At 40.4% G+C, this 26430-nt stretch overlaps 1 protein-coding gene and 1 long non-coding RNA gene across 9 annotated transcripts in view; one reads left to right on the plus strand and one right to left on the minus strand.

The window, feature by feature from the left end:
- ARHGEF28 (Rho guanine nucleotide exchange factor 28) overlaps positions 1–26430 on the plus strand; it is a 190044-nt gene that overhangs the window by 133962 nt on the left and 29652 nt on the right. For all 8 annotated transcript variants that reach the window (XM_054031958.1, XM_054031956.1, XM_054031953.1 and 5 more), the window contains 17 exons: positions 1160–1283; positions 2334–2460; positions 2833–2888; positions 4377–4428; positions 5905–6049; positions 6139–6260; positions 7247–7387; positions 9050–9300; positions 11996–12118; positions 12815–12932; positions 13823–14077; positions 15362–15438; positions 18155–18333; positions 19356–19444; positions 21575–21757; positions 24032–24160; positions 24892–24986. In XM_054031958.1, coding sequence (XP_053887933.1) covers positions 1160–1283; positions 2334–2460; positions 2833–2888; positions 4377–4428; positions 5905–6049; positions 6139–6260; positions 7247–7387; positions 9050–9300; positions 11996–12118; positions 12815–12932; positions 13823–14077; positions 15362–15438; positions 18155–18333; positions 19356–19444; positions 21575–21757; positions 24032–24160; positions 24892–24986 — 2266 coding nt within the window. The remainder of the gene's footprint in view (positions 1–1159; positions 1284–2333; positions 2461–2832; positions 2889–4376; positions 4429–5904; positions 6050–6138; positions 6261–7246; positions 7388–9049; positions 9301–11995; positions 12119–12814; positions 12933–13822; positions 14078–15361; positions 15439–18154; positions 18334–19355; positions 19445–21574; positions 21758–24031; positions 24161–24891; positions 24987–26430) is intronic.
- Positions 285–5966, minus strand: LOC128839191 (uncharacterized). The gene is made up of 3 exons (XR_008445380.1): positions 5887–5966; positions 2576–2690; positions 285–545 (listed from the first exon to the last, which is right to left on the minus strand). It is a non-coding gene; the product is annotated as an uncharacterized LOC128839191 (long non-coding RNA).

Here is a 26430-nt window from a genome sequence, read left to right on the forward strand (position 1 = left end):
TTGTTGACTATAATGTCATGCACTTTTCCCTACAACCCTTAGATGTAGGTGTGCTGCATCTACCGTTACTCTACACATTATTTTGTATGCCAGACACCATGAGAGCTGTTTATGTACAAGGTGCATACTGAATGAGGAGAGGATTTCCAGTTCATTTACTGTGCACATTAAAAAACTTAAAAAAAAACCCTGAGTGTTCATGTTAGTAAAGACTGTATTGTAATGAATACACACAGGGGAGCAGAGTTACAGTTTCACAGGCAACCTTAACTGGCATCTTTTGCAACTTTTATTGAAATTTCCTTTTTACATTTATTTATTGCAAATAAAAATCAGTTGCATGTTCTGGAACGATGTGGCTGGATACCAGGGAACCATCCCGTTGTATGTGAAGTGCAGGAATCCAAATCCCATCTTCCCTTTAGTCTGGCAGTGACACTCCCAGCAGAGCCCACTGCTGTGTCATGTGCTCCATCTGATTCCCAAGTCAGGACAACATTGTGGCTTTGCAGGCTGGCTGAGACACGCCTGTGCTCCAGTGCCATCTAGGGAGAGAAGGAGGGAAACAGCACACATCTGTGACCAATTCAGCAGGCCAGCCAGTATTCAACAGAGCACCTAAGCATGTGCTAAAATGCTGTGCTGAATTGGGACCTATGAGGCTGATGCTCATGCAGAAGAATCCCTGGCTGCTGCAGCCCAAGCTTCTTCTTTCACAGCTGACTGAGATCAGACATAGCAAGGAAAAGGCGTTAATGTGGGAGCTACCCAAAGGAACATGCAAAATATGGGACTATGCTTGCTGAGGGGTTTGATAACAGTATAATGATGGGAAACGTGCAGTATAGTTCGCATTATGTACAGTACCCATGCATGTGTTCCTAATTAGTATTATGCAGGGACTAATGTCACTTTTTGGTTTGATGTTGACCTCTTAAATAATTATGGTTTAAACCTGAATAGAATCATAGAATAGCAGGGTTGGAAGAGACCTCAGGAGGTCATCTAGTCCAACCCCCTGCTCAAAGCAGGACCAACCCCAACTAAATACATCCTGTGATTGTTAAAAGCAGTTGAAGCAGAATATCAGCCAGCTGCTGCTCCGTTTTAAGATGTTCTGTCCAGTGTAATGAACTGTATTCACTGATTTACATTTTAGGATTCAGGAGGAGGACTGGGATAAGTATATTATACCTACAAAATCCGAGTCGGAAAAATATAAAGTGAGTCGTACTTTCAGCTTCCTGATGAACAGAATGACTAGTACACGAAATAAGTGCAAGGTAATTTCGGATCTACATATAACCAGGTGCTTGTTAGCATAACTGAAATGCATTATAGCTTGGGATCAGATCTGTCTTGCCTGTTAGGTAAAGACAAGTGGCTGATTTTTCCAATTATTTAAACTGTATTTATAAGACATTTTAAATTTAAAACTTATGACAAATATGTTGTCAGTGTCCTTGTATAGACAAACGATATTGTTCATTTTTAAAAGTAACATTGTTTTCACAGTACTGAGTTCCCTTGCCACTTTTTAATTATTATTACTCATCTCGTGTCTTGTGATTTAGCTCAAGTTTAAATGTCTGCAGTATATTTGGAAAAAAAAATTTCTTACTTGATATACAAAAATAGAAGTATTTGAAAGTGTATGTCTATTTTTCTTATTATCCACAGTAAGGACTTGATTCTGTAGTCTTTACTGTAGCATTTACTCAGTTGAGTAGTCCTGTTGAACTTAATGCTTGAATAAGTGCTGCTGAGCATATGTGAGTTTTAGAATCAGGGACCAAAGTAAGTGCTAAATGTAACCACAGAATTAGTTGTGAAAAGTAAATCAGATACTTTCAGTGTTACATTTTTAATAATCTAAAGTCTAGATTGTGCAACATATGTCCATGCTGGTGAGCACTTACTCACATAATAATTCTATTAATGTTAACTACCGGGACTACTCATGTGAGTATGTGTCCCAATGTGACTGTGTTGCACAATGTAGCCATAAGTTGCTATTAGTAACACAGGAAAAGAAACTTGTTTATTTCAAAAATAGATGATTTTTAACCTAGCAATGTCCCTTTGAATATCAAAAACCGAGTTGTAAAAACCAATTTTAAAACCTACCTTTAATTACAGGTGCATGTATTTGTATGTCAGATTAGGTTAATGCAGGCACACATCCCCACTGTCTCAGTTGTTACCAGAGAGAGGAGATAAATGTTTTAAAATCCATTTTCTCTTAAAAGAAAAATGTTTTAAAGTTATAATATTATGGTGATTATTTATCTATTTTAATCTCTCTTCTTTTGCCTGCTCTGTTGGATCTGAAGACAAAGAATAAGGATGCCAAAGACAAACTGAACAGACATCAGTTTATAACTGGGAACTTTTCAGGCAGTATCCCGTGTATGGCGTGCGACAAAGCCTTCTTAGGGAAAGAGTCATTGCAGTGCTCTTGTAAGTAGCTACTGTCTTTTATGTAGTTTTTATGTAACTTTTGAAAATCTGCTGCAGGATACTTGCTTAATATTCCATTTCAAGAGTGACACTATCTGGATTTGAAGATACATACTTCTCTACATAATCAGCCAGGGTCCCCAGGTCTCAGGGAAAGGGAACAAAGGTGATGGCCACTTGCTTCACAAGAGACTTCTGCTAGTTGATTCCTGAAACAGCCCTGGAGAAAGCTAGGAGAAAAATTAAAGCCGTATTTGTGGCTATTCAGTATGTGGGTCTGAAGGAGGAAAAATGATGAAGTCCCAGAATAAAGTGCACTACAATGTTTGACCCCTTTCAGTTTCAGGCTTTGAGATCTGTTTTTCCTTTCAGATTGCAATGCAATTGTGCATAAAAACTGTAAGGATTGTGCTCCTGCATGTACAAAGGTAACTTTCTATGCCTTACTGTTTTTATAATGTTATTGTGTATATTCTCTCTCTTATTTTTTAAATCAATCTCCATAGTTTCTTCTATGGTGATTAGCATATGCTGTACTTATTCAGAGTGTTTGAACAGTACCTTGTCTTTGTAGGCTGCTTCATAATAGGTTCATGTTGATTGACTTACTTGTTATATGGAGACTTAGAAATAATTAGTTACTAAAACAAACAGGATGCCACAAAATGAAGCTGAGAAAGAAAACAGTGTAGAAATGATCCACCAAGTGTCTGTACACAAAGGGCTGAGAGAATGCCAAATAAACATCTAACACAACCAATAGCAATAAACAGTGTCCTTGAGCAAATACTTTATAAAAGGAGTGAAAACAGGTAGGGTCACTTCCTTTATATCTCTGGAGCGTTGCGGATAAATTGGGATATGTAGTTCGATTTACATTTCTAAGGTGTACCTAAAAGGGCCGGCCTTGAGGAACCATTGATTTCCCCTGAGCTATATCATTTCAGTGCTTCTGACAGTAGGTAAAATCATCGAGTAGAGCTGAAGTGTAGCAGAGCCCCCTGGAGTGTAATAACCAACATACCTCAGTAGGTAACCCCCAATTAAAATGAGGGCTACATTTTCAAAACCGTACAGTGAAGGGGGCTTCTGTTTTTTAGGGACTAACAAGTGATTTCACTGGAGTAAGCCACACCAATGCAAGTCACTTTTCAAACTGTTGCAGTGCATATAAACAAGGGATTTGCACCAGTGTGGCTATATCGGAGTAGCTATTGCAGTGCACAGATCTTCAGGGTAAACATGCCCAACATTGCACTTATAAAACATGCATTTTTTATTTTATTTTATTTTGTCTTTATCAATGACACTGAATAGCCTCTGGGCAAACTTACAAAAAGGATCTAAAACATAAATTATAATGCTAAATCAGCTGCCTCTAACAGGTACTATAACTACTAGGACTGATGGATATTTACCAGGAGGAGACAATATCCCCAACCAATCATCAAGAGGGTAAGAGAGGGAAAACTCCTTACTTGCTCTCCTCAAATGCAACACTTGTTTAAGCATATGAGCCTTGTACAATGTAGCAAAGGTTACAAATTCTGGCTCCCACAGACTGACTTAGAGTCAATTTCCTGCCTCAGGTCTCTTCAAATTCATTTAAAAAGTATAGCCCTACATGTGTAATTGGTTTCTTTAAGCCCACACAAATCATATGCATGTTGCAAAAGAATAATTCCATAATAACATAGTAATTTGAAAGAAAATAAATTGAATTAATTTTGTATGATAATGTGGCTGAAATTCATTATCCTTTCACTTTGGGTTGTTTGTCAGTAGCAGAAATACAGGATCATAATGCAGTTTGCTTGAGGGCTCTTCCAGATGATTATATGAAAGTAGATTACTGACTATTCCTGGTGTAATCAGCTGTTATTTCATTTTAATAAGATGAAATTCTTCTTTACCAGAAATTCCAAGAGAGATATCATATTAAGACCAGACCACAAGCTGCCCTAACAAGTAAGTATTATAGTAAGCAAGCAAGCTAATAGGCATAAATCTATCATTTTAAAGTTTAGTGCATTGCCTGAATAATAAAATAATAGGACAAGTATTCTTCACAATTTTGTATGTGTGTGTGAGCATTTTTCCATGTGACTCCCATATCTACAGGAAAACAGGTGCATTTGTTAGTATCTAATACATATAAGGTAGGATTTTCGAAAGCACTCATAATTGGTCTAACTCTTCTCCCATTCACTTCACTGCATATTAAGCAGTGGGGGCTGTTGTTTGTCTGGCTGAAAAAGGTGTGTGCCCCTTTAAGGGCTAGAGAGTCAGAGAGTGACTTGCTGTGGCAGCTTCATATCCGGTTAGCATGGGGATGTTGACCCATTTCCCCCTCCCTTCCCCGCCCCAGGTGACTGGAAAGGAGGTGGGGACTATTTAGGTCTGTGTCAGTGCAGGAAAAGTCCTCTTTTACCTCGACCAGGTGGAGCAGCACTCACCCTTCCACCCCTAGATGTAGATAAGTACAAGGTTTTGTCATGATCAGCTGTGGGCATTACACTAGTCACTCCTTTCTCTGGGGGCTGGGAAGGAATATTCTCTCTCTCTGCCGGATTGGCCAAGGTTGGGTGGGGGGTTTTTCACTTTCCCCACAGTGATTTGGGGGCTTAGTTTGGGAATTGGGTTAGGCTGTGATGTCACAACTCCTTATGTTTGCCTGGGGCAGACGTCCAGTGCAGGTACTTTATAGGGAAGGGATACAGTGATCAGACAGAATGGATTGGTAAAGGATTTAAAGGATGTATTCTTTAAAGGAGCAGAAATGGGGGCAGGGTTGGGGCTCCTACGACTGGTACAGCAGGGAGTCAATCCCCCACTCCTTTATACCCCCCCCCCACCATCTCATTTGGGGGACGTGGTCAGGTCCCAACAGGTTGGATGGGGATCAGGATGGGTGAAGGGGGAGGGCTGACAACAGCATCCACCACACCAAGTATGTGTAAATGATTATGGAATTCCCTGCACTGCACAATTTTATCTGCCGGTACTCCCAGACATAATTGTGGCCTAATTAAATCACATCCAATGTCTCCTGTCCTTCCTCCTGCGTAGCTGGATGATGGAAGTTTTACCACTGTGAGAGCAGAGGTAAGCCAGTGTTGAGTGCTTTTGAAAATCCTCCCTGTCATGTACTCCAATGTGTGGCTCAACCATGTGTGAGTACAGGTATGGGTGTGATGCAAGTGTGTCCATGGCTTAAGCTTGTTCTCTAATTGACAGCAGGGGCACCAAAGCCACTCAGCTTCACCTTGTGGCTTGTTTTTCCATCCCACTCAGAAAAAAGCACAGTGCTCTTGCACCATAAGAGAATACGCCCAGTGGCATGTATTAATCTATAAGAGAATTGTGTAGTATTTCATGCTGTAGTCATACAAGGCAATAACATATGAGGTTTTCTATAAGACTTACACATATTTCACTTCACAGATTCATCATTTAGAGAGATTCCTCAGCCCTTGTTCTCAATGCATCCGTCTTCCTCAATGCCCGTTGGACTTTCTGCTGTAAGGAAAGAAGTCTCACAGCAACCTCACTCTTTATCCAAAAGTGTTCCGAGTGCCAGTTTTGAAAGGTAGGAGGCAGCTACCAGCACAGTACGCTAACTAGATTATTCAGCATTCCTAAGTGAGTTGCTACAATTAAATGCTTTTTTCATTGCAGAAGATCTATGCCATCGTCAGACCAAGACACTGATAGTAGCAGCTGGACATCCAGCTCACAGTCTGAAACGCTGCTACAGTCTATAGGGACCCTTCCATCAATGGATTCTTTTGTAATGGAAGGTGAGAAGTAAACTGAGAAATCTACATGTTATAACCTATGCTGCAAAATGCAAAGTGGAATCATTAATTACTATGTCTAAGAGTACTACTTCCTACATCAAAAGAAAATGTGTGTGTAGTAACTTAATTATGATTCTGACCACCATTAAATGATGACATCAGATAAATGAGAATTAAAATTTGACTCATAATACCTTGCAAGTGGGTCTAAATTAGTGATGAACTCTTTGCTAATTGTGAGTGTTTTGGGTTTTTTTAATTTGTTGTCATTATTAAAAATTAACAGGTAAAAACTTTTGTCCTGGGCTCTCAACATCCTTGCCACTAATTAAAAAATATAATATAAAAGAGATTACAAAACCGAAACAGCCTCATATTTTGGCACTCAGATAGCCAGCCCTCTCCCGTCCTCACTCAGCACACATGGTTACAAACAGTATCACCCATCACTCATGTTCCTCCCACAACACAAAAATCCCACCGCCCAACTGCCCTCCTCAACCCACCATTCATGTCTGGAAAGTCAACATACATGGGCTATTTCAGAAAAGGGGTTGGGAGTGTGAATTCCAGAGTTGAAGGGCATTCACACGGAGAGAGAAAATCCGGCACAAGGAATCTTATGTTGGGTGTACATAAATTTGAGGCACCTCAAATCAGAGGGCACTTCTGAAGTGGTATTTCAAACAATGGATCCAATCCTGAAAAAAATATTCCCTCTGATCCCCAAATCTCTGCTTGCCTCCACTCTGTTCTATTTACATTTTAACGTGTAAGGTAATGATGCTGTCATCACTGGCAGGCTTTGTCTTTTCATTTTAATCTTTTCTCAGTACTGGTTAGAATCTTTTAATTAAGGCTTACCTCAGTTCAGCAGTATACTCACTGCATGAATAAACATGCATGCACATGAGGATCTTCCCTTGCTGTGATACTGCCAACCTGTTTGTACAACCAGTGCTTACAAGGTTTTTATTTTGTCATAGATGATGTGGATGCCTCCCTGTGGACTGACCTCAGCACAGAGGCACAGGAGTTTGAGGCAGAATCTTGGAGTCTTGTTGTGGATCCGGCATTTTGTAGCAAGCAAGAAAAAGATGTTATCAAAAGGCAGGATGTAATTTTTGGTCAGTGTTTCAGTTATTTTTAAAAAGTTGAAAATAACTTGGCACAGGCAATGAGGTGGGATACACACATCATATAACTGGAATAAAATGCTCAGTGCTTTGATTTTAATATGAATAATGAAGAATATTTAAAGACTATGTTGTCACAAATAATAATGTAACGTAAATGTAGAACTATCAGAATATTGAAGCCAATTGCCTAAAAATATTCATTTGGTTTTGAAAGTCAATTTCAATTTAACCATATTCTTGACCCATTCATGTCCATCTTTTGTGAACACTTGAGTATTGAAACTTTACTAGCATATATATTCCTGAAAAGTGAATTTTAAACTCAAATGTGGGAATAGTAATGAAAAACAAATTTTGAATTATATACTCAATTATAAAATTCACAATTTGCACTGTTTGATAGATATGTAAATCATCCAGTCAGGGAACAGAAATTCCACAATAGGCCTTGTGTAGCTAACCAACACAACATGAAATACAAATAATTGTGATGAATTGTTTACGGATGAACTGCAGGCCAAAGAATTATTTGCTAAAGAAAGTTACAAATAATTTTGAGTAAATAATACATTTGAGAAGTTCACAACTTTTCCCTAACAGTTTGTGGGGGGAAAAGGGACATGAATTCCCTAAATTACTCATTGCAAATTATTTCCTCTGTTCTCTTGTTTACTTACCTTTTATTCTTCATAAGTCAAAATGAAGTTCCTAAAATGCTTAAATGTTCAGTATTAAATAAATCTTTAATAAAAAGTGATTTGAAAGAGAAAGCTAGTGTAGGTATCTGTAAGAATAAAATATCGAAGATCAATGTTCAGACTCGTAGATAAACTGAAAATAATAATATTCTTTGCAGAAAATTGGTATTTTTAAAAAAAAAACATTCTGGGGCCAGTTTGGAGATCCTTACTCAAGGTTTTATTAAGTTCTTACTGAAGTAATCTTCCAGGGACTTCAGACTCTCTGAATTAGTGATGCCTGTGTATTAGTGTGCAAACAGAGCAAACTAATGTAAAGAATCTTGGTATTCGGTTAGATCTGATTCCTAATGTTTACTACTAGGACTTAAAAGATTTAAGTTTAATGTAAGTTGTTAATATTGTAGAGGTTGGGAGTTTCCATGTTTGAGTTGACACACTTTGCATTAGCGCAGTAAGTTCAGTAAGTTCTAACTATTTGATGTTAAAGTCAAACTATGGTGAATAATTTAACAAAGGCAAGACAAGAATTGGAGTTCGATATTTTTGACTGTGGCTTTGCTGACTTGGTCTCCGATGCTGTATTGGTCCGCATAGTGCAGTAGAGGGAGCCAGAGGAGCTTTTTGCAGAGTAGCTGCATAGAGACCCTTCCTGTGTGAAAATGGTATTCTGCTCTCTGCATGCAAACACGTGCATTGTCCTCTTCGTTCTCTGCCTCCTTCAGACCCAAAATTTGTGCCATGGGGCAGAAATGGTAAAAGAGGAACTGTGCTGGTTGGAGAGAGATGTAACCATAGCCGGAGCTGTTTTATTAGTTTTAATGCTTATAACGGAAGAAATCGTATTTATGTCCATATATTTGAATGTAAAACTATGTGATGCATGTCAAATAATGTGAGGGAAAATGTCTGGTTGGATTATTACACTGCACCGTCTTCCTTTAAACTACAGAGCTGATGCAAACAGAAGTGCATCACATCCACACCCTCTTCATTATGTCTGAAATATTCAGGAAAGGAATGAAAGAAGAATTGCAACTAGATCACAGCACTGTAGACAAAATATTTCCCTGCTTAGATGAATTGTTAGAGATTCACAGGCAATTCTTCTGCACTATGAAGGAGAGAAGACAGGAATCGTGTGAGGGGGGAAACGAGAGAAATTTTGTAATCAACAGAATTGGAGACATCCTTGTGGAGCAGGTAAAGAGATCAGCAAAATTAAATCTTCACATATTCAAGGCCAAAAAAAGATATTTGTTGAATTCAAAATTTTTGTGGGGCAAGGAGATAACTAGATCTCTTAGGATTGGCTAATAGGATGCAAAGATTTTCATCTCTTGGTTATTGCTTCAAATTCTTGTAGTGTGAGAAAATTATTGATGATGTGGTGGAAAAAAACACTGATGACAGTTTTCATAATCTATTTGAGTATTGATGGTCTGAGTCAAGTTCATAATGGACAGTTGCTCCCATCACTTAATCTACCACCAAAACTGACACTAGCTGACACAGTTGTTAGAGAGGCAAAGGATTGAAAGAATGAATTATCCTCTCATCTCTTGAAGAGGGTCTTCCAGAACAGTGTCGATATATGTTGGTCGATATATGTTTTGCTACTGCTGCATGTGTTGACCTGTACTTGAAAGTGGGTGAAGTAATATCTTTTATTAGACCAAGTTCTATTGGTGAGACAAGCTTACACAGAGTTCTTCAAGTCTGGGAAATGTACTCAGTGTCACATCTAAATACAAGGTGGAATACATTGTTTAGCATAATGCATATTTTAAAGGATCATTCAAGGTGAAGTGACTCGTTAGCACCTCTCCAGTCATAACGGGGAAAGGGGAAAAAAAGCTGGCGGGAAGTGGGGGCGGGGAGATAAATGGATTGTAGATTGGATTTTTGGCTCATTACAACAGTGTTTTTATTCAATCCCTGATTTTTAGTATCTAGCAAAGTATCTAACAATCTACCAACCTCTTCATGGACCATCTTGAAGAATTTCTGGACAAATGCACCACAGAACCAATGATATACCTGAGGTACATCAATGATATTTCCATCCTCTGGCTAGATGACCTAAATTCCTTCATAGATTTCCACTGCAACTTCAATCACCACCACCCTTCCATTAAACTCTCTCTAGAACACTCCCCAATTAGCATCAAGTTCCTGGATATCATAATCTGCTTCAACAATAGAACACTACAGATAGCTATATACAAGAAATCCACAGATCACCACACCTGTCTTCACAGATCCAGTAACCACCCTAAACACACCAAGAAATCCTGTTATCTACAGCCTGGCACTCAGATCATAGAATATGCTCTGAGGAGAAAGTCTGGGGTATATACCTTAACACATTTAAAAGCACCTTCACCAAACAAGGACAATCCACCAGAGAAATAAGTAGCATCATGGAATGGGCCACCCAAATGCCCTGAGAGAACCTGCTTCAGTATGAAATAAAACCCCCATCGACCTCACATCTCTAGTTGTCACCTAGCTCCCCACACTGGAACCCATATGACAAGGTGCTGGAACAGTTTGTATAGCGTGGGTGCTGAGAGCCATCGAACCAAACTATAAACCCTGTAGATGATGGAAACAGCTTTAAGCCAGGTGCAGCACCCCGACTTCCAGCTCCTATGCCATATGGGTTATCTTCAAACAGTTATGATCCATACTTGGTGGGGACATTCTGAAAGAAACTTTTTCTCTACCTCCTCTTCTGGCCTTCAAACAGCCCCGCCAAGCATGTCATTAGAAGCAAGCTCCCCACAGACCAGGACTCAAAGTATCACCTGACCTAGCCAGAATAACAGATGCAAAACCTGCAGACATATCTCCAATGCGCTACAAACGATCAATACACTGTCCAAGATTCATGGGTCCTATCACAACGTGTGGTGTACCTCATCGGTGCACTAAATGCTCCAATAACAACGATGTGGGTGAAACCAGATAATCACTGCACTCTCAAGTGAACTCACACAGAAAAATGATAAAAGCCAAAAACACTGTATCACCTGTGGGTGAACATTTTCACAAAATGATCACTCTATGGCTGATCTGTCCTCATCCTCAGAGGAAACCTGCAAAAAATGAACCTGGGAGCTTAAATTCATAATTCTGCTAGATACCAAAAATCATGGACTGAATAGAGACACTGGATTTATGGCTTATTTACAACTATCCATAACACACTTAACCCTACCCATCCCCAGCTTTCTCCCCGCTGGAAAGATGTTAATGGGACACTTCACCTTGAATGGTCCCTTGAAATATGTGCTAACTACTTATGCTAAACAGTCTGTTCCATCTTTTATTTAGCTGTGATGCTCTGTGTACATTTCCCAGACCTAAAGAAGAGCTCTGTGTAAGCTTGAAAGCTTGTATCTCTCACCAATAGAAGCTGGTACAATAGAAGATAGTACATCACCCACCTTGTCTCTCCAATATCTTGGGACCAACATGACGACCACAACACTGCACACTGTACTTGAAAATGACAGCACAAATAATGGTTAAAACAAGTAGACTTCTAAAATTCTCTGTTTTATTAAACTAAGGTAATATTAATGGCAGATCTAAGGAGATTTGTTTGAGGTTTAAAATTAAATATATGAGACCACATCCAATTCACCTTACTTGTGTGCATAGTTGTTTTTACAGTCAATCTGCTATATATATTCCAGCCTCTATTGGTCTGATTCTACATTACTCATGCAGATTACAACTCCCATTGATTTATAGGATGCAGTGTCAGGATGCCGTATGTGGTTTATTTCCATTAACATCAATAGAAGTTACAATCAATAGTATGCAAAAATCCTTAAACATACTCTACAGTTAGGTTTATTGTTGAGTACAACTTTATTATTTTCATCAGTTTTCAGAGGAAAATGCCAATAAAATGAAGAAAATATATGGAGAATTTTGTAGTCATCAAAAAGAAGCTGTTAATCTCTTTAAAGAGCTGCAACAAAACAAGAAGTTCCAGAATTTTATTAAAGTAAGTGCTTACAAAAATATGACTGTTGTTAACAAAGTGGCCAGAAAACATGTTCATTATTTTGTAGTTCTGATTTAAACAACGCAGGGCCTGATTTTAGGAAGTAACCTCCCATTTTATTCATGCAATCTTGTGGGCACAAATAATTGTAGGTGCAAAGTGGGAAATTGGATTGAGTTCCCTTTCAGAATCAGGTCCATGGTATTCAATAGATCTATTGCAATAGCTTATTAAAAAACAGAGAATCCTGCTCAATCAGAGAGCTGGTAAATTTCATTTTTGTTTAGATTAGAACATCAGTCTGTAATACACACACATTCCAGTTATGAGCCACCTCATCAATTATAAATTATATCGTTCAGACATCCAGCTAAACCACCTCTGACTGCATAGGCAAGATCTCCACACTAAACAAAGGATTATATATCAAATGAGGCACAGATAATGAATGTAAAGCTTGGTTTTGTGTATAATTTGCACTTTCTCAGCATTAATTGGAAATGTAGATATAGACTTAATAATTGTCAGATATCATCTTGATACTCCCATTTCACGGTGGATAGTGCAGATAATTTAACATTTTTTTTTCAGTTTCAATTTATTTAGCACATGTAGATCGAATGCCTTTTGCTAGTAAATTAATATTTTAGTGTAACTTTCCTACTTACAATAAAATATGCATAATTATTTTTAAAGCTGCGAAATAGCAATCTTTTGGCTCGACGTCGAGGAATCCCAGAATGCATTCTGCTTGTCACTCAGCGCATCACAAAATACCCAGTTCTGGTAGAAAGGATACTACAGTACTCAAAAGGTGAGTAATAGATTCAATTTTGCCTCATATCAGAGACAAATCTGGAACCTTAATACATCTCTTGCATAATGTATGCAACATAGTCCCACAGCGTGAAATTTGCAATTGTGCTGAGAGCCAACACAAAACCTGTGTGCACCACTTAAGCTGTCTACACATGGTAAATGTCACCCAAACAGTATGTCTGGCGTATATATTTGTTAAGAATGGGCAGACTTTAAAAGTTTCAGAGGTCAGGTTCAGATAAGCCTCAAAATTCAGAGGAATCTAATTGTTTTAACAGAAGATCTTGAATGTCAGATATGGAACTTTTTTGGGACTAAGCCTGGAAAACTATTTAAATGAATCCAAGGAAGTGTCTCATAAATAGTGCTGGGCCATAAAATATTACAAAATGTTTTTTCATTAATAGTCATACAAAGTTGCTTCTATTCTTTCTGTGCCGCCTTTGAATATTCTAGTGACCAATAAACTGACAGGCATATTTGCAAAAATGGAGAATATGCAACGATTCATGCTGTAAACCAGATTCTATGTTATTTTCATCCAGTCAGGAGACACAACATGCCATGTGATCTATGTGTATAATCTAAATTTTGAATACTGCAAGTGAATTGCTTATAAAGAAACAACAGTATATGAATTATTTGCGGAAACTATTGAATAAATCTGAGATAATTACAAACTGCTCAGGGACATATATCAAATACAAAAAAGACAATATTTTTCTAATAAATTACTTATCAGAAATTAATTTCCCAGGTCTGTTTACAACATATCAGTGGATTTAAGTCTCAAACTGTGTTAGGCAGATCATATAAAATCAGGAAAAATGTCATCTCTTGAATAGGGTGAATACTGTAATGTTGTCTGTTCTTTGTTTCATACAGAAGGAACAGAAGAGCATAAAGACTTATGCAAAGCCCATTGCCTGATTAAGGACATGATTGCAGCAGTAGACTTGAAAGTCAATGAATATGAGAAAAGGCAAAAATTGCTGGAGATTCTCAATAAGATTGAAAACAAAACTTATACCAAACTGAAAAATGGCCATGTTTTCAGGAAGCAGGACTTGAAAAAGAAAGAGAGGACACTTTTGCATGAAGGTTTGGTGTATTGGAAAACTGCTACTGGACGTTTCAAAGGTACCACATCTTTGCAAAGAAATTCCATAGCCTTTTATTTGCAAATAATATATAAAGATTAACATTTGGGTTAAAAAGATAAAATAAATTGTAACAATAGTTCACAAATGTGAGTTCGTGAGGTAGTGGAATTTAAGGTACCATAAAGGAACAAGAAATGCTGCCAATCGCTGACATGATAATTCCAGAACGTGTTGTGGTTTGTATGTGATGCACAGTACACCTAGGCATGGAGCCAAATTCAGACATGATATAACCAATCACACAAGATCCTTGCACTCTGCTGCTATTTGCATTTCTTGCTGCAAACCTACCCCTCTGCACCCATAGCATGCAGTTTACACGCACACTGTCTCGTGTCATACTGACATGTACATTTACACCACCCAGTACTTCACATTTGATTTTGGCCTCTGGTGTCAAAATCACACTCACCTGCACTTGCAACACCTTCATTTGGGAAGAAAACTCGGGAGCAAATTCAACTGGAGCCACATATGTACATCTAAGAGCAGAATTTGGTCTTCAGTGTTTAATCATACATACTTTTCTTTTTTGCTGTCATTAACATCCCATTAAAAGCCATCTATTCATGGTTTAGCTTATAAATTAGAAAAAAATGCACAAATGCTTTTACCCATATTTCCTTGTGCTGTGATTATATCAAGCCTCATTAGCATCAGTAACAAGAAAATAAATTAGAATGGGTCTGTCCTTGGATGCAATTTCTCTAAAGAACACCTAGTCACTTCAGGAAGAAGTGCTGGCAATTTGGTGAGTGTCCCTTTTTTCCATCCAAGTTAGTACTTACTGATCAAGTGATCCAGCATTCTGTTGCAGGAAGGTGGCAACTAAAAGTGCTGTCGTTCACACAAGCTGTAAAACGGTAGCCTGAAATTGCTTTTGGCAGATTGTGATGAGATGCAGATATTTCATACTCAGTTTACTGTAAGTATCAGAGGGGTAGCCGTGTTAGTCTGGATCTGTAAAAAGCAATAGAGGGTCCTGTGGCACCTTTAAGACTAACAGATGTATTGGAGCATAAGCTTTCGTGGGTGAATGTGTGTGACGAAGTGGGCATTGCATGCGTCTGACGAAGTGGGCATTCACCCACGAAAGCTTATGCTCCAATACATCTGTTAGTCTTAAAGGTGCCACAGGATCCTCTGTTGCAGTTTACTGTAAAAATTCTTAACAGTTTTCATTGATCAAGATTTGTCTTCAGATTAAAAGGAGAAATTGATTGTGATATCTTTCATTAAAACCACTCTCTTTTTTTTAAAGACAGTTTAGCCCTGCTTCTAACTGATGTGCTGCTGTTTTTACAAGAAAAAGACCAAAAATATATATTTGCAGCTGTTGTAAGTATATAAACAGCATTTTTAATATGTATTTTAAATATTTTATTTGCACGTTTCTTAAAAGTTAGATGCTCTTCTAGGTTTTGTTATCCAATTATACTGATAGTAACGTTGATTTTTTTTTTCTGGTGCTGGGAATCTTGTCTGAGCAAAAATGTATTTGTATATGGAAAACTAAGATTATTTCCAAAGTTAAAGTATATGTTGATCTTCGAGTGCTTGCTTATGTCCATTCCATAGTAGGTGTGTGTGCTCGCCACATGCACCAGTGCCGGAAGTATTTCCCTCAGCAGTATCCGTAGGGGAATGGCTCTGGTGCCCTCTGGAGTGGTGCCCACATGGTGCAGTATAAGGGGCGCCACGAGCTCCCCCCACCCTCAGTTCCTTCTTGCCGCCAGTGACTGTGCACGGAACGTTCGCCGCTCTTACTAGCGTTGCTTAGGCGTCGTTCGTACGAACTAGAGTTCTTGTAAAGTTAGTGTACATAGTTAGTAATTGAGTTAGTTAGCCCTTAGCAGTCGTTAGAGTTTTGTTAGTCCTGTCGGGACTTAGGCAGAGGACGGAGCATGCCCTGGTCCCCAGGCTTTAAGCCCTGCAATCGCTTCTAATGGCCCCTGTCCATGAGCAATCCGCATAGTAGCTGTCTCAGGTGCCTTGGTGAAGGGCACATAAGTGATAAGTGTCGAATCTGCAAGTCCTTTAAACCTAGGACCAAGAAAGAGCGTGAGATCACACTCAAAGTGCTCCTGATGGAGACGGCACTCCGACCCCAAAACAAAGGTCCAACTCAGCACCCAACACCAGGGCATCGGTGCGTAGTGCCACGCCAGCGCCATTGACAAGCCAGCACTGATCACCATCCACAGCTCCAGCCAAGAAGTCAAAGAAGGTCGGTGGGGGACGGTCTCCTACTCCCTGCAAGGGGAAGGACAGGGCTGGGGGTGAGCTAAGACCCACGCCAGGTCGCTCATCTCCCCCGTTGAGCGATGCAGCCCACCCCGTTCCTTGCCTGCAGGCCCGGATTAACTTTCTGTGGGTCCGGTGCCAAACATATTTGTGGGCCCCCATGGGGCAAGATGCAGGGGGGCGGGATGGTCAGTCTCCATAGTGAAGGGCGGGCTGGGGGCAATGAGGTACAGCGCGGCAGGAGCAGCCCTGCTCCACACAGCCCAGCAGGAGGGCACTGTTTACAAACCTGCAACTGCCAGACGCACACTGGCCTGCCCAGCCCTGTGCTGTCAGCATGCCCCTTCCCCTTGAGGGCAGGCCTGCACCATACCACTCCCCTGCCCAGTGCCCCACCCTTATGCCCAGCGACCCCTCGCCCAGAGACCTCCACCACAGATCTTTATGCCCAGCCCCCACCCCTCCCAGAGACCTCCCCTGCTGGCCTCCTACCACAACTGCATAGCATCCTGCACACCACACCGCTCACCCAGCATTCCCCGCCCATACACCTCCCCACTGCTCACCACCTTCCTCACAGTCCCACCATCACAGCTGCACAGCACCCCATATTCCTGAGGGGATTCTGCACCAATTAAAAATTCTGCGCACAATATTTTAAAATTCTGCAAATGTTGTTTGTCAATAAATAAATGTGGAGGCTCCAACGTGGCAATAGAGAGCACAGGACACTGGTTGCATGGATTACCCTGCAGCCTCCCCACACCCTACCCCAGGACAGGGACTCAGCAGTGAGGCTGTACCCGACCCTGACACAGTGCAAGGGTCAGGCCTGTCCCAGAAACACCCTGGGGCCACCGTATCCATTTCATGACCTACCTTCCTTCCCCACTGTTGGAGTTTCATGCAAGAAAGAACTGAGGGTGAGGGGAGCTGGCAGTGCCCCTTGTGCCGCGCCATGTGGGTGCCACTCCAGAGGGCGCCAGAGCCACACCCCTACGGATACTGCTGAGGGGGAACCTTCTGGCACCGGTGCATGTGGCGAGCACACACACCTAATATGGAATGGACATGAGCAACACATCTTGAAGAACACCAGTTATGGAAAAGGTAACTGTCTTTTTTAAGAAGAGGGAGTTGAGCAGAAAAGAGAGGTGAGAAATTATTTTTAAGTTGTGTCTCACCTGATTATGAAGGTCCATAATAGAGCAGGTTCTTGTAGTTTTTTATAAAAGTAAATTTAAAATCTGTAAAGCAAAACTGAAGATTTATTTTAATTGCAAAGATAGTAATAAATACATTATATGTCAAATATATAAAATGTCTGTGGGTAAATTTTTCAAAAGCATCTACATGAATTTGGAGCCTAAATCTCATAGAAAATCAATGGGATTTAGGCTTCTAAATCACTTGGATGGTTTTGAAAATTTTACCCTTGAGGAACTCTACACAAGCCTATGCAATTAGACATCAGGGAAAAAGACAAACATTATTACTAACCCAAGTAGTCTATATGATACTACAGAGTCACATTCTTTAACATATAAACACCAGTTTTAGCCCAATAATTTATCCCAAGGACAGTGTAAAATAAATCATAATTTGACTATTGAAAGGAATACTTGATAGAATATTTGTTTGCCTGATCATTCAAAACTTGAGTCCACCAGCTGATCTTTGGCAAAATCCACTGTGACCATAAAAGTCAAGACTAAGATTAATTTGAAAAAGTAACAATTGTGCTTTTAAAAATGCTTATCTTTTGTAATAGGATAATTTTTCTTCTGCATGTGTTGATTATTTTCTATAGGACCAGAAGCCTTCAGTTATATCCCTTCAGAAGCTGATCGTAAGAGAGGTAGCCAATGAAGAAAGAGGGATGTTTCTGATTAGTGCTTCATCTGCAGGGCCTGAGATGTATGAGATTCATACAAATTCTAAAGAAGAACGCAATAACTGGATGAGGCAGATTCAAGATGCAGTGGAAAGGTATAGGAAGGTGTCTGTATTTCTTTTTACCATGCGAAGAAGGCACATATCTTATGGCCGGAATTGTATATCACTAGAGCTGTGCCAAGCCTGTCAGTTCAGGCTTGCATGGGGCTCAGCAAGCCATTTTGCTTGTTGGTTTTGTTTCACGTGTATTTTCACTCCACAGCCAAATTCAGCAATGGCATAAGTGGACTCAGGTTCATTTGACATCAGTATCTGGCTCCCACTACTCTGTTAGTTCATTGCTAAATACTCACTGGAGTCACCCGTATGTTTCTGTGGTGAAATGGATTTTTTTCTTTGAGTAAACCCCAAAACCTCAGAGTGAAACTTGGCCAAACAGCTGAGTTTTTCAGAGTTTCCGTCAGAAGCTGTATACCCTTCCCCTTCCCCTATGAGACCTCATGTGCAAGCCAGCTCAGGTTCCCTTTCCCTAGTCTTTGGTATTCAAGATATCTGGGGTGCTGTAGACCTGTAGACCGTCTCATGTCCTTGGAAAATCTCCCTCATATCTTCTTGGGATGGCCAGCTGGCCTGCTGCCTCAGGTTTAGTTGACAAGATAAATCTGTTCCTCATAATCCCCCAAAATATCTTCACAGTACTACAGCTGTGAGGGGGCCATCCATTCATTCTTAAAGACATTGGAGGGAAGGGTCAAGTCATACTATTAGCCCACAGAAGTAGGCGTGGTCTCAATCTTTGCCCAATTTGCAAATCTCAGTGAACTAAGGTTGGACTGAGTATTTGCCAGGTTTGAAGATCTGTTATGAAATATTTGCACAGCTGTAGCGTTCCTTTTTTTTTTTTTTTTTGGCAGTCCTACTATGGTGAAGAGAAACACAGAGCTTAGTTTTGAACTACTTAATATTTTAAAAGAAGCTGCAGAAGCGTCTGCTTCTCTGTTAGAGCAGAAGTTGCTAACATTGTATTTTATTTTTTACATCTGAAAAATTTCTGTATGTGTGTGATATATACAGATTTTACTTTATCTGCCTTTGTTTGCATTTCAACATTAAAGTTGCCCGGAGGAAGAAGGAAAAATTAGCGAATCTGATGAGGATAGACGGATAGCTGAGGCCAAAGCAGCCAAGATTCAAAAATGTCAAGGTACAGTGCCTCTTACACTACGCTTAAAATCCCAGTGCCAGAGATTTAGGAGTGTAAAGAATAATCTGCATTACTGACTAATAAAGGGATGTACAACAGGTGCTCAGACACCATAGTGATGACTTCTGGATGATTGGATTGATAAGCTTCAGAAGTGGTAAAGCAAGGGAGTGCTTTGACGTGTGTGACTTGAGCCTAGACACATTTATTTCTTTGATATTTCATTGTATCCACCTGTTTTATATTTTTACCCTACTACAATCAATACAAGAAAAAGTATTGAAAAAGCCAAAGAAATTGATGTTTTCAAATAAGCACTGAACAGGTATAGTTCTTTATTTGCCGAAATAGCCTAAATGTTCAGTAGTTACATGGATTTGTATTTCTTTATAACAACTCATCTGTCACTATTTCATTGTATATTATCTGAACATGCAGCATTTAGGCCTAGGCTTTGCACTTTTGACACAGTGAAATACAAATTGCACATCTTTCCTGCTGCTCCGAGGGATGATTGACTCCAGGGGAGAGCAAGTGGTAGAGTTGCTAGCATCTGAGTATTACATTCCAGGAGTGTAATCCAGACCTGTGAGGGGTTGTCACTGCCTGCCCTGCAACTTTGGGTGCCTCACAATGTTTTGCTGCTGTAGCTCCAAACCTGGGCTGCTCACAGACAGCCAAATAGCATGCAAGTCACACCAAGTGCCTATGTGTAGCTGCAGCCTGCCAGCTTCACACCAGCCACATTCTGACTTCCAGCAGCCTTGGTAACCACTTGCAGGGTCACCCCAACACACTCCCAGTCCCAAACTTTCCCCAAATATGTGTGTTTTGCACTGTGCAGCGCTCTCCTGGACAGTTCCAATATTATAGGCCTGTTGCTCCTGGAAGGTGTCAGTGTTACAACAGTTTTCTATTTTAACTGCAGTTACCAAACAATTCAGTTTACACACTACACTGGATTAGTTTTGATTAAAATATAAAACAAGTTTAACTACAAAGAGAGAGATTTTAAGTGAATACAAGTACAAAGTATTAAAGTCAGAAATGGTTACAAGAGAAATAAAGATAAAATGCTTTCTAGTAACTAAAACTTAAACTAGACTTGATTCACGGTAAAATTCTTACCACAGGTTCCCAGCAATATTGCTGATCAAATTTTCATGTCAGGATGTCTCACGAAATCCAAACGCTGGTTCCTTTCTCTTCTTGGGAGAAAGAGAGAGAGAGAGAAAGTCTGGAGTGTTTTTGCCCCTCACTTTTATAGTCCAGGCAGCCTTTGAAATGCATTTTCCTGAGGGTTATCCCTAGATAAAGTTCCTTCCTGCTGTGAGGATTGAGACAAGAGTCTCCTGGTGAAAGAGGTTCCATGTTGTTGTTTGTTAAAATGTAGATTGATCTATTCCTGCTCCCTCCCTCCCCCACTTTGCTGCCAAAGAATGGCCACTTGATGTGTGATTGCCAATCAGATTTGATGACACCTGGCTAGAGGTGCCAGCTTGTATTTTGTCTTTGAAAAACAGGTTTCTCCCCTCCTCCCCCCGATTTGTCTGGTGGACAAATTTCACCATGATATTATTGGCCTGCAAGTTATTGATACCTCACAAAGCATATTTTGTTCAAAGATTACAATCGCATATACGATATGAATACTCGGGTGCTTATGAATACTTTGGTCATAATGGGGAGGACAACTTTAGATCTCCACTGGGACCTCATGGTGGAGGCTAATTAGATATTCACTGAATCCTCACTTCCTCTAGCTGCCTTAGCCAGGCCTCCTTCATGGTATTGCCCACTTTTGGGGCTGCATCAAATGGCTGAGGGGCCCACAATGTAGTCATCAGAATTCCTTACCAGTCAGACTTTCTGCAGCTGTGGGGACTTTGTCAGGATCTGGGTCAGCTTTTATCAGTGCAGACCATGGATGGAATGAATCTTGTCCCTTTCAGTTTACAAAAGGTATCATGCAAGCTGAGTCACTCCCTGGCTTTGTTTGTAGGTATGTAGTAGCTTTGAATTAGCAATGATAATGTGGCAGATGGATAAGAGGAGGAGTGGGGAGCGTACTTTACCTTCAGAACAGAATGGTGTTATTGCTAACATAATATGTCCAAATTTGGTTAATAGAATCTCTGAGTAACCAGGACCAGCAGATCTGCAGTTATTTGGAAGATAAGCTGCATATCTATGCAGAGCTTGGAGATATGAGTGGATTTGAGGATGTCCATGTGGAACCACATCTCCTTATCAAACCTGACTCTGGAGAAATGCCACAGGCTTCCTCATTGTTGGCAGCAGCACTCAGGGAAGGTGAGATTGTCTAGAAGGAAATGAAGCAGCGACTATGTAGATCACAGATGCCGACTTCCAACTTTCCCTGGGTGTGCTCAACCCCTGCTCAGCCCCAGGCCCTGCTCCCACTCCACCCCTTCCCCCAGGCCCGCCCCACCTCTTCCCACCCCCGCTATGCCCCTGCCCAGCTCCGCCCCCTTCCCCGAGTGTGCCTTGTCCCCACTCTTCCCCCTCCCTCCCAGCGCCTCCTGCACACCACGGATGGGTGGGAGGTGCTGGGGGGGGGCAGCTTGGCTGCTGCTGGGTGCTAAGCACCCACTAATTTTTTTTCCATGGTGCTGCAGCCCTGGAGCATCTCCGGAGTCAGCTCCTATGATGTAGATAGGCCCCGAGGGAGGTATTTGAAGTAAATAATCCATTGATATCCACTTAATTTGCAGCCATATTGCTTTATGGTATGGTTTAGCAAGGTCTCAAAAGCTCAGCAGGTTTGAGCTATGTGAATAGCTGGATAAGAGACCTCCAAGAAACGTCTACCCTAGTGCTGTGGGAGGTGGTGCTCTGGGTTGCATGTTTTATGGAGTCATAGAAATGTAGGGCTGGAAAAAGGACCATGTAAACCTAGACCACTCCTGAGAGGTTTAACCTGTTCATAAAAACCTTCAATGCTGGGGATTCTACAATCTCCCTTGGAAGCCTATTCCTGAACTTAACTACCCTTATAGTTAGAAAGCTTTTACTAATATCTAACCTCCCTTGCTGCAGATTAAGCCCATAGCTACTTGTGCTACCTTCAGTGGACATGGAGAACAGTCGATCACTGTCCCCTTTATAACACCCCTTGACATATTTGAAAACTGTTATTAGGTCCCCCCTCAGTCTGCTTTTTTCAAGACTAAACATGCCCAATTTTTAACCTTTTCTCATAGGTCAGATTTTCTAACCCTTTTACATTTTTGTTGCTCTCTTCTGGGCTCTCTGCAGTTTGTCCACATCTTTCTTAAATTGTGGAACCCAAAGCTGGACACAGTACCCAGCTGAGGCCTCACCAATGCAAAGAAGATTGGGACAGTTACCTCCTGTGTCTTGCATACGACACTCCAGTCAATACACCACAGAACGATATTAGCTTTTTTCACAACTTCATCACGTTGGTTCATATTCAATTTATGATCTGCTATAAATCCCAGATCTTTTTCAGTAGTACTACTGCCTAGCCAATTAGTCCCCATTTTGTAGTTGTACATTTGATTTTTCCTTCCCAAGCATAGTACTCTTCACTTTTCTCTAGTGAATTTCATCTTGTTGATTTCAGACCAATTCTCCGGTTTCTCCAGGTCATTTTAAATTCTAATCCCATCTTTCGAAGTGCTGGCAACCTCTCCTATCTTAGCGTTCTCCACAAATTTTATAAATAAACGGTCCACTCTGTTATCCAACTCATCAATGAAAATGTTGAATAGTACCAGACCCAGAACAGACCTCTGCAGGACCCCAGTTTGACAGTGAACAATTGATCACTACTCTTTGAGTATGGTTTTTCAACCAGTTGTGCCCCTGCCTTATAGTAATTTCATTTAGATCACATTTTCATAGTTTGCTTATGAGAATTTCATGTGGGGCTGTGTCAAAAGCCTTACTGAACTCAAGATGTAGCACATCTACTGCTTCCCCCCCACACCCAACCCTGTCAAAGAAGGAAACTCTGACTGATGATGGGTGAAATCTATAGGAAAAAACTTGTCCATGTTTTGGAGGTGTTCATGATGGAAGAATATTTTCTTCTAATATTATTTCGAACAAGTCATATTTGAATTAAATGTACTGTCTGAGTATAATATTATCATTCTGTCTACTGAGAAATACATAGATTTACAATGAAAAGCCCCAAGTTCGAAGTAAGTTAATCAGTTGCCAAGAAGGTATTACATAGATGCTGGAAAGATGTATCTCCATTTTCATAGTGGAACCTGACCTCTCTGAGGGTGCATCTTACGAGATAATTATCTCTTGCTTATAGAATAAAAACAATAATGTACATGGGAACCCTGTGTAAGTCACTTACAATTAAGTATAATAGAGCATACACACATCCTCCTTTTTCTGCCCATTTTTAATTTTGATTTTCCTTCCCATCTCTGTTGCTCTTGACGGTGCCTTAAACATCTGGGTTTTGAGTTTAATGTTACAGCAGTTCCCAAGGGGATCACTTTCCAGTACAAAAATACTGTAATTATTTATGTAGAATGCAGCTGTTTCATTGGTTTCTGTAACACATATTTTCCTCTCCAGCTGAAAGCCTCCATGTTGCTGTAACATCATCACAAGCAAATGACACAAACAGGTCATCAGAGGAGAGTACTGGAGAACCAAGCTTGACACACACACTTAGTGCAAATGAAATATTTGAATCTCCTACTCGTAAGTAAAACATGACACTTTTACTTGCCCAGATAACAGTACTAATTGTCTCAGGATGTTTCCCAGCCTTCTGCAATCCATAACAGTCTAGGGTCAATAAAGAACAATATAGTAGTAATAAAAAAGTACCACAGAGCAGATCCTCAGCTGCTGTACATTGGCATAGCTTCATTGAAGTCAGTGGATAATTTATACCAGGTGAGGATCTGCCTTGATGTGTACCTTCCTCCAGTCCACATTAATATTTCATATCTGTATAAAATGCACTATCTTGTCTTTACTGTTGAACTCCATAGCAAGCATATATTGCCTTTTAAATAATTTCTGCTGACTTTCATGAGAGGCCCTATAAATCAGACGATGTACAGAGCTTGACATTCCAATCATTAGAGCTATTATACAGTGTAGATTTCTTAACCAGTTGAAAATTCTGGTACTAAACGCTGTAAAACTACTGATACAGTGAAGTTTTTTTACAAGTGGGGCATTTCTTATTTTTTGAGATAGAAAAGGAAGAAATGCCACCTTCTCTTTCACAGTTGTATTTCCCATCAGCATCTATGTATGGGTTGGGGACAATTTATGTAAATCTGTAGTTTCAGCATACTGTAAGTTTAACACATGGTGTGCTGTTTGTTTCTCTATTCAGAAAAGGAGTGTACTGTGTAATGTTTAGCATTTTTCTTATTTTTCTGTCTATCCCACACCTTTTGTTGGGTTTTCATCACTAGTTACAGAAATAAAAGGAGATGAAGAGTCTTGTGACTTCAGTCCCAGGATTTGTCATGCCGTGAATGAAGTGGCAGGCTCTCTGATGGGGGATAAGGTACTGTAAATGATCTATTTTCCTGTGTGTTTGTATAGCACCCACCCCAATGGGCTCTGCAATCCAGACTGGAGGTTCCTGCAGTGCAGATAAATAAAGAATAATAACGTGGTATTTAAGGACTGTATCTGTGCCCACAGCACTGGATGGGTGCATTTTATTAAGCCCAAATAAATAAATGAAATGAAATGAAGGTCACTGGAGCTAACTGTGGCAGCCTTACAAGCCTGTGGGCTTAGAGCAGCAGCTGCAGGGCCACTCTGTGCCAGTTGTGCAGTGTTAAGGTTCCTGGATCCATCCTGACCTGCTACTTAACACTAACCTATGTTGGGCGGATAATGGGACTCCCTCCACTCCCCTCTCTGACACAGGGTAGTGAAAGCCCCTGCTTGGCATAGATCTTGGATGGCACAAACAGGACTTGTGCTGGCTGTCCTTACCAGGGTGACTTTCACCTCACTCCCAACTCCCATGTAAAACAGACTTGGTGTTCTTACACCAAGTCACTTTTGAATTTTAAGTGGACACAAAACAGAACAATTTCAAAATAAGAGAAACTACCAATATTGCAAAATCCCTTAACTCTTTAAACAACTCATGCAATTAGTTCCAAACTGTTGGACTGAAAAATCTCTCCCTGACAGAGCATACATGGGAAACATTTCAGGCAGCAGTAAGATGCTTTTTCAGAAAGTTAGAACGGGGATCAAAATTGAGCGAAAACTAAAGCCTTCCTATAGAGAGAAGGGGCAAACTGGGAGCTTTACAGAGAAGCAGAAAAAGGGGGAAAGCGGGAGAGAGAGAGAGAGAGAGAGAAAGATGAGGGAAAATATTAAACATGGAAAGCTACATTGTAAAAATGCTTAGAAATGGCAGGGAAAAGACAAAAAGGAAAAAAGAGATCAGAGGGGTAAAAGAGAGAGAATGAACAAAAACTATGTGAGATGCACCAATCCCACCTGGGGTTTGAGGAGACACATTCAGACCAATTGCAGACTATGGGCTTCCAAGGCAAAACGGCTGGGAACCAGAGCTTCTTGCTGTGTAATAAATCAGCCACCAGGAGGTGGCAGAACAAGCACACACAAGAGAAGAGACAAGGGATTTCAAGGGCAGCTGACGCTCTCAAACCTTTCTTAGAGGATGGTCATGGGCACGGATTGTCCAATGCTATGTTCTGATTGGCCCATTCGGCACTTTTTAGTGATATCAACTGCCATCCAGGCCCAGCTGTGATCTCAGTTCCAGCTCATGCCCATTATATGGAATTCAAAAGGTTTAATAAGAATAAATAAGGGGGAATGGTTGGTCATCTTTCCCCCCATAGATACTCCTCTTTCTCCATTTAACGTAAGAGCTGTAGGATTTTACAGCAATCCCTCTCTGCCCTGCTTTCTGTGCCAACCTTCCCTCCTGTCCTTCTCTTTCCCCTTCCCTCTTCCTT

Source organism: Malaclemys terrapin, chromosome 6 (assembly GCF_027887155.1).
Source record: "Malaclemys terrapin pileata isolate rMalTer1 chromosome 6, rMalTer1.hap1, whole genome shotgun sequence".
Classification (NCBI taxonomy): domain Eukaryota; kingdom Metazoa; phylum Chordata; order Testudines; family Emydidae; genus Malaclemys; species Malaclemys terrapin.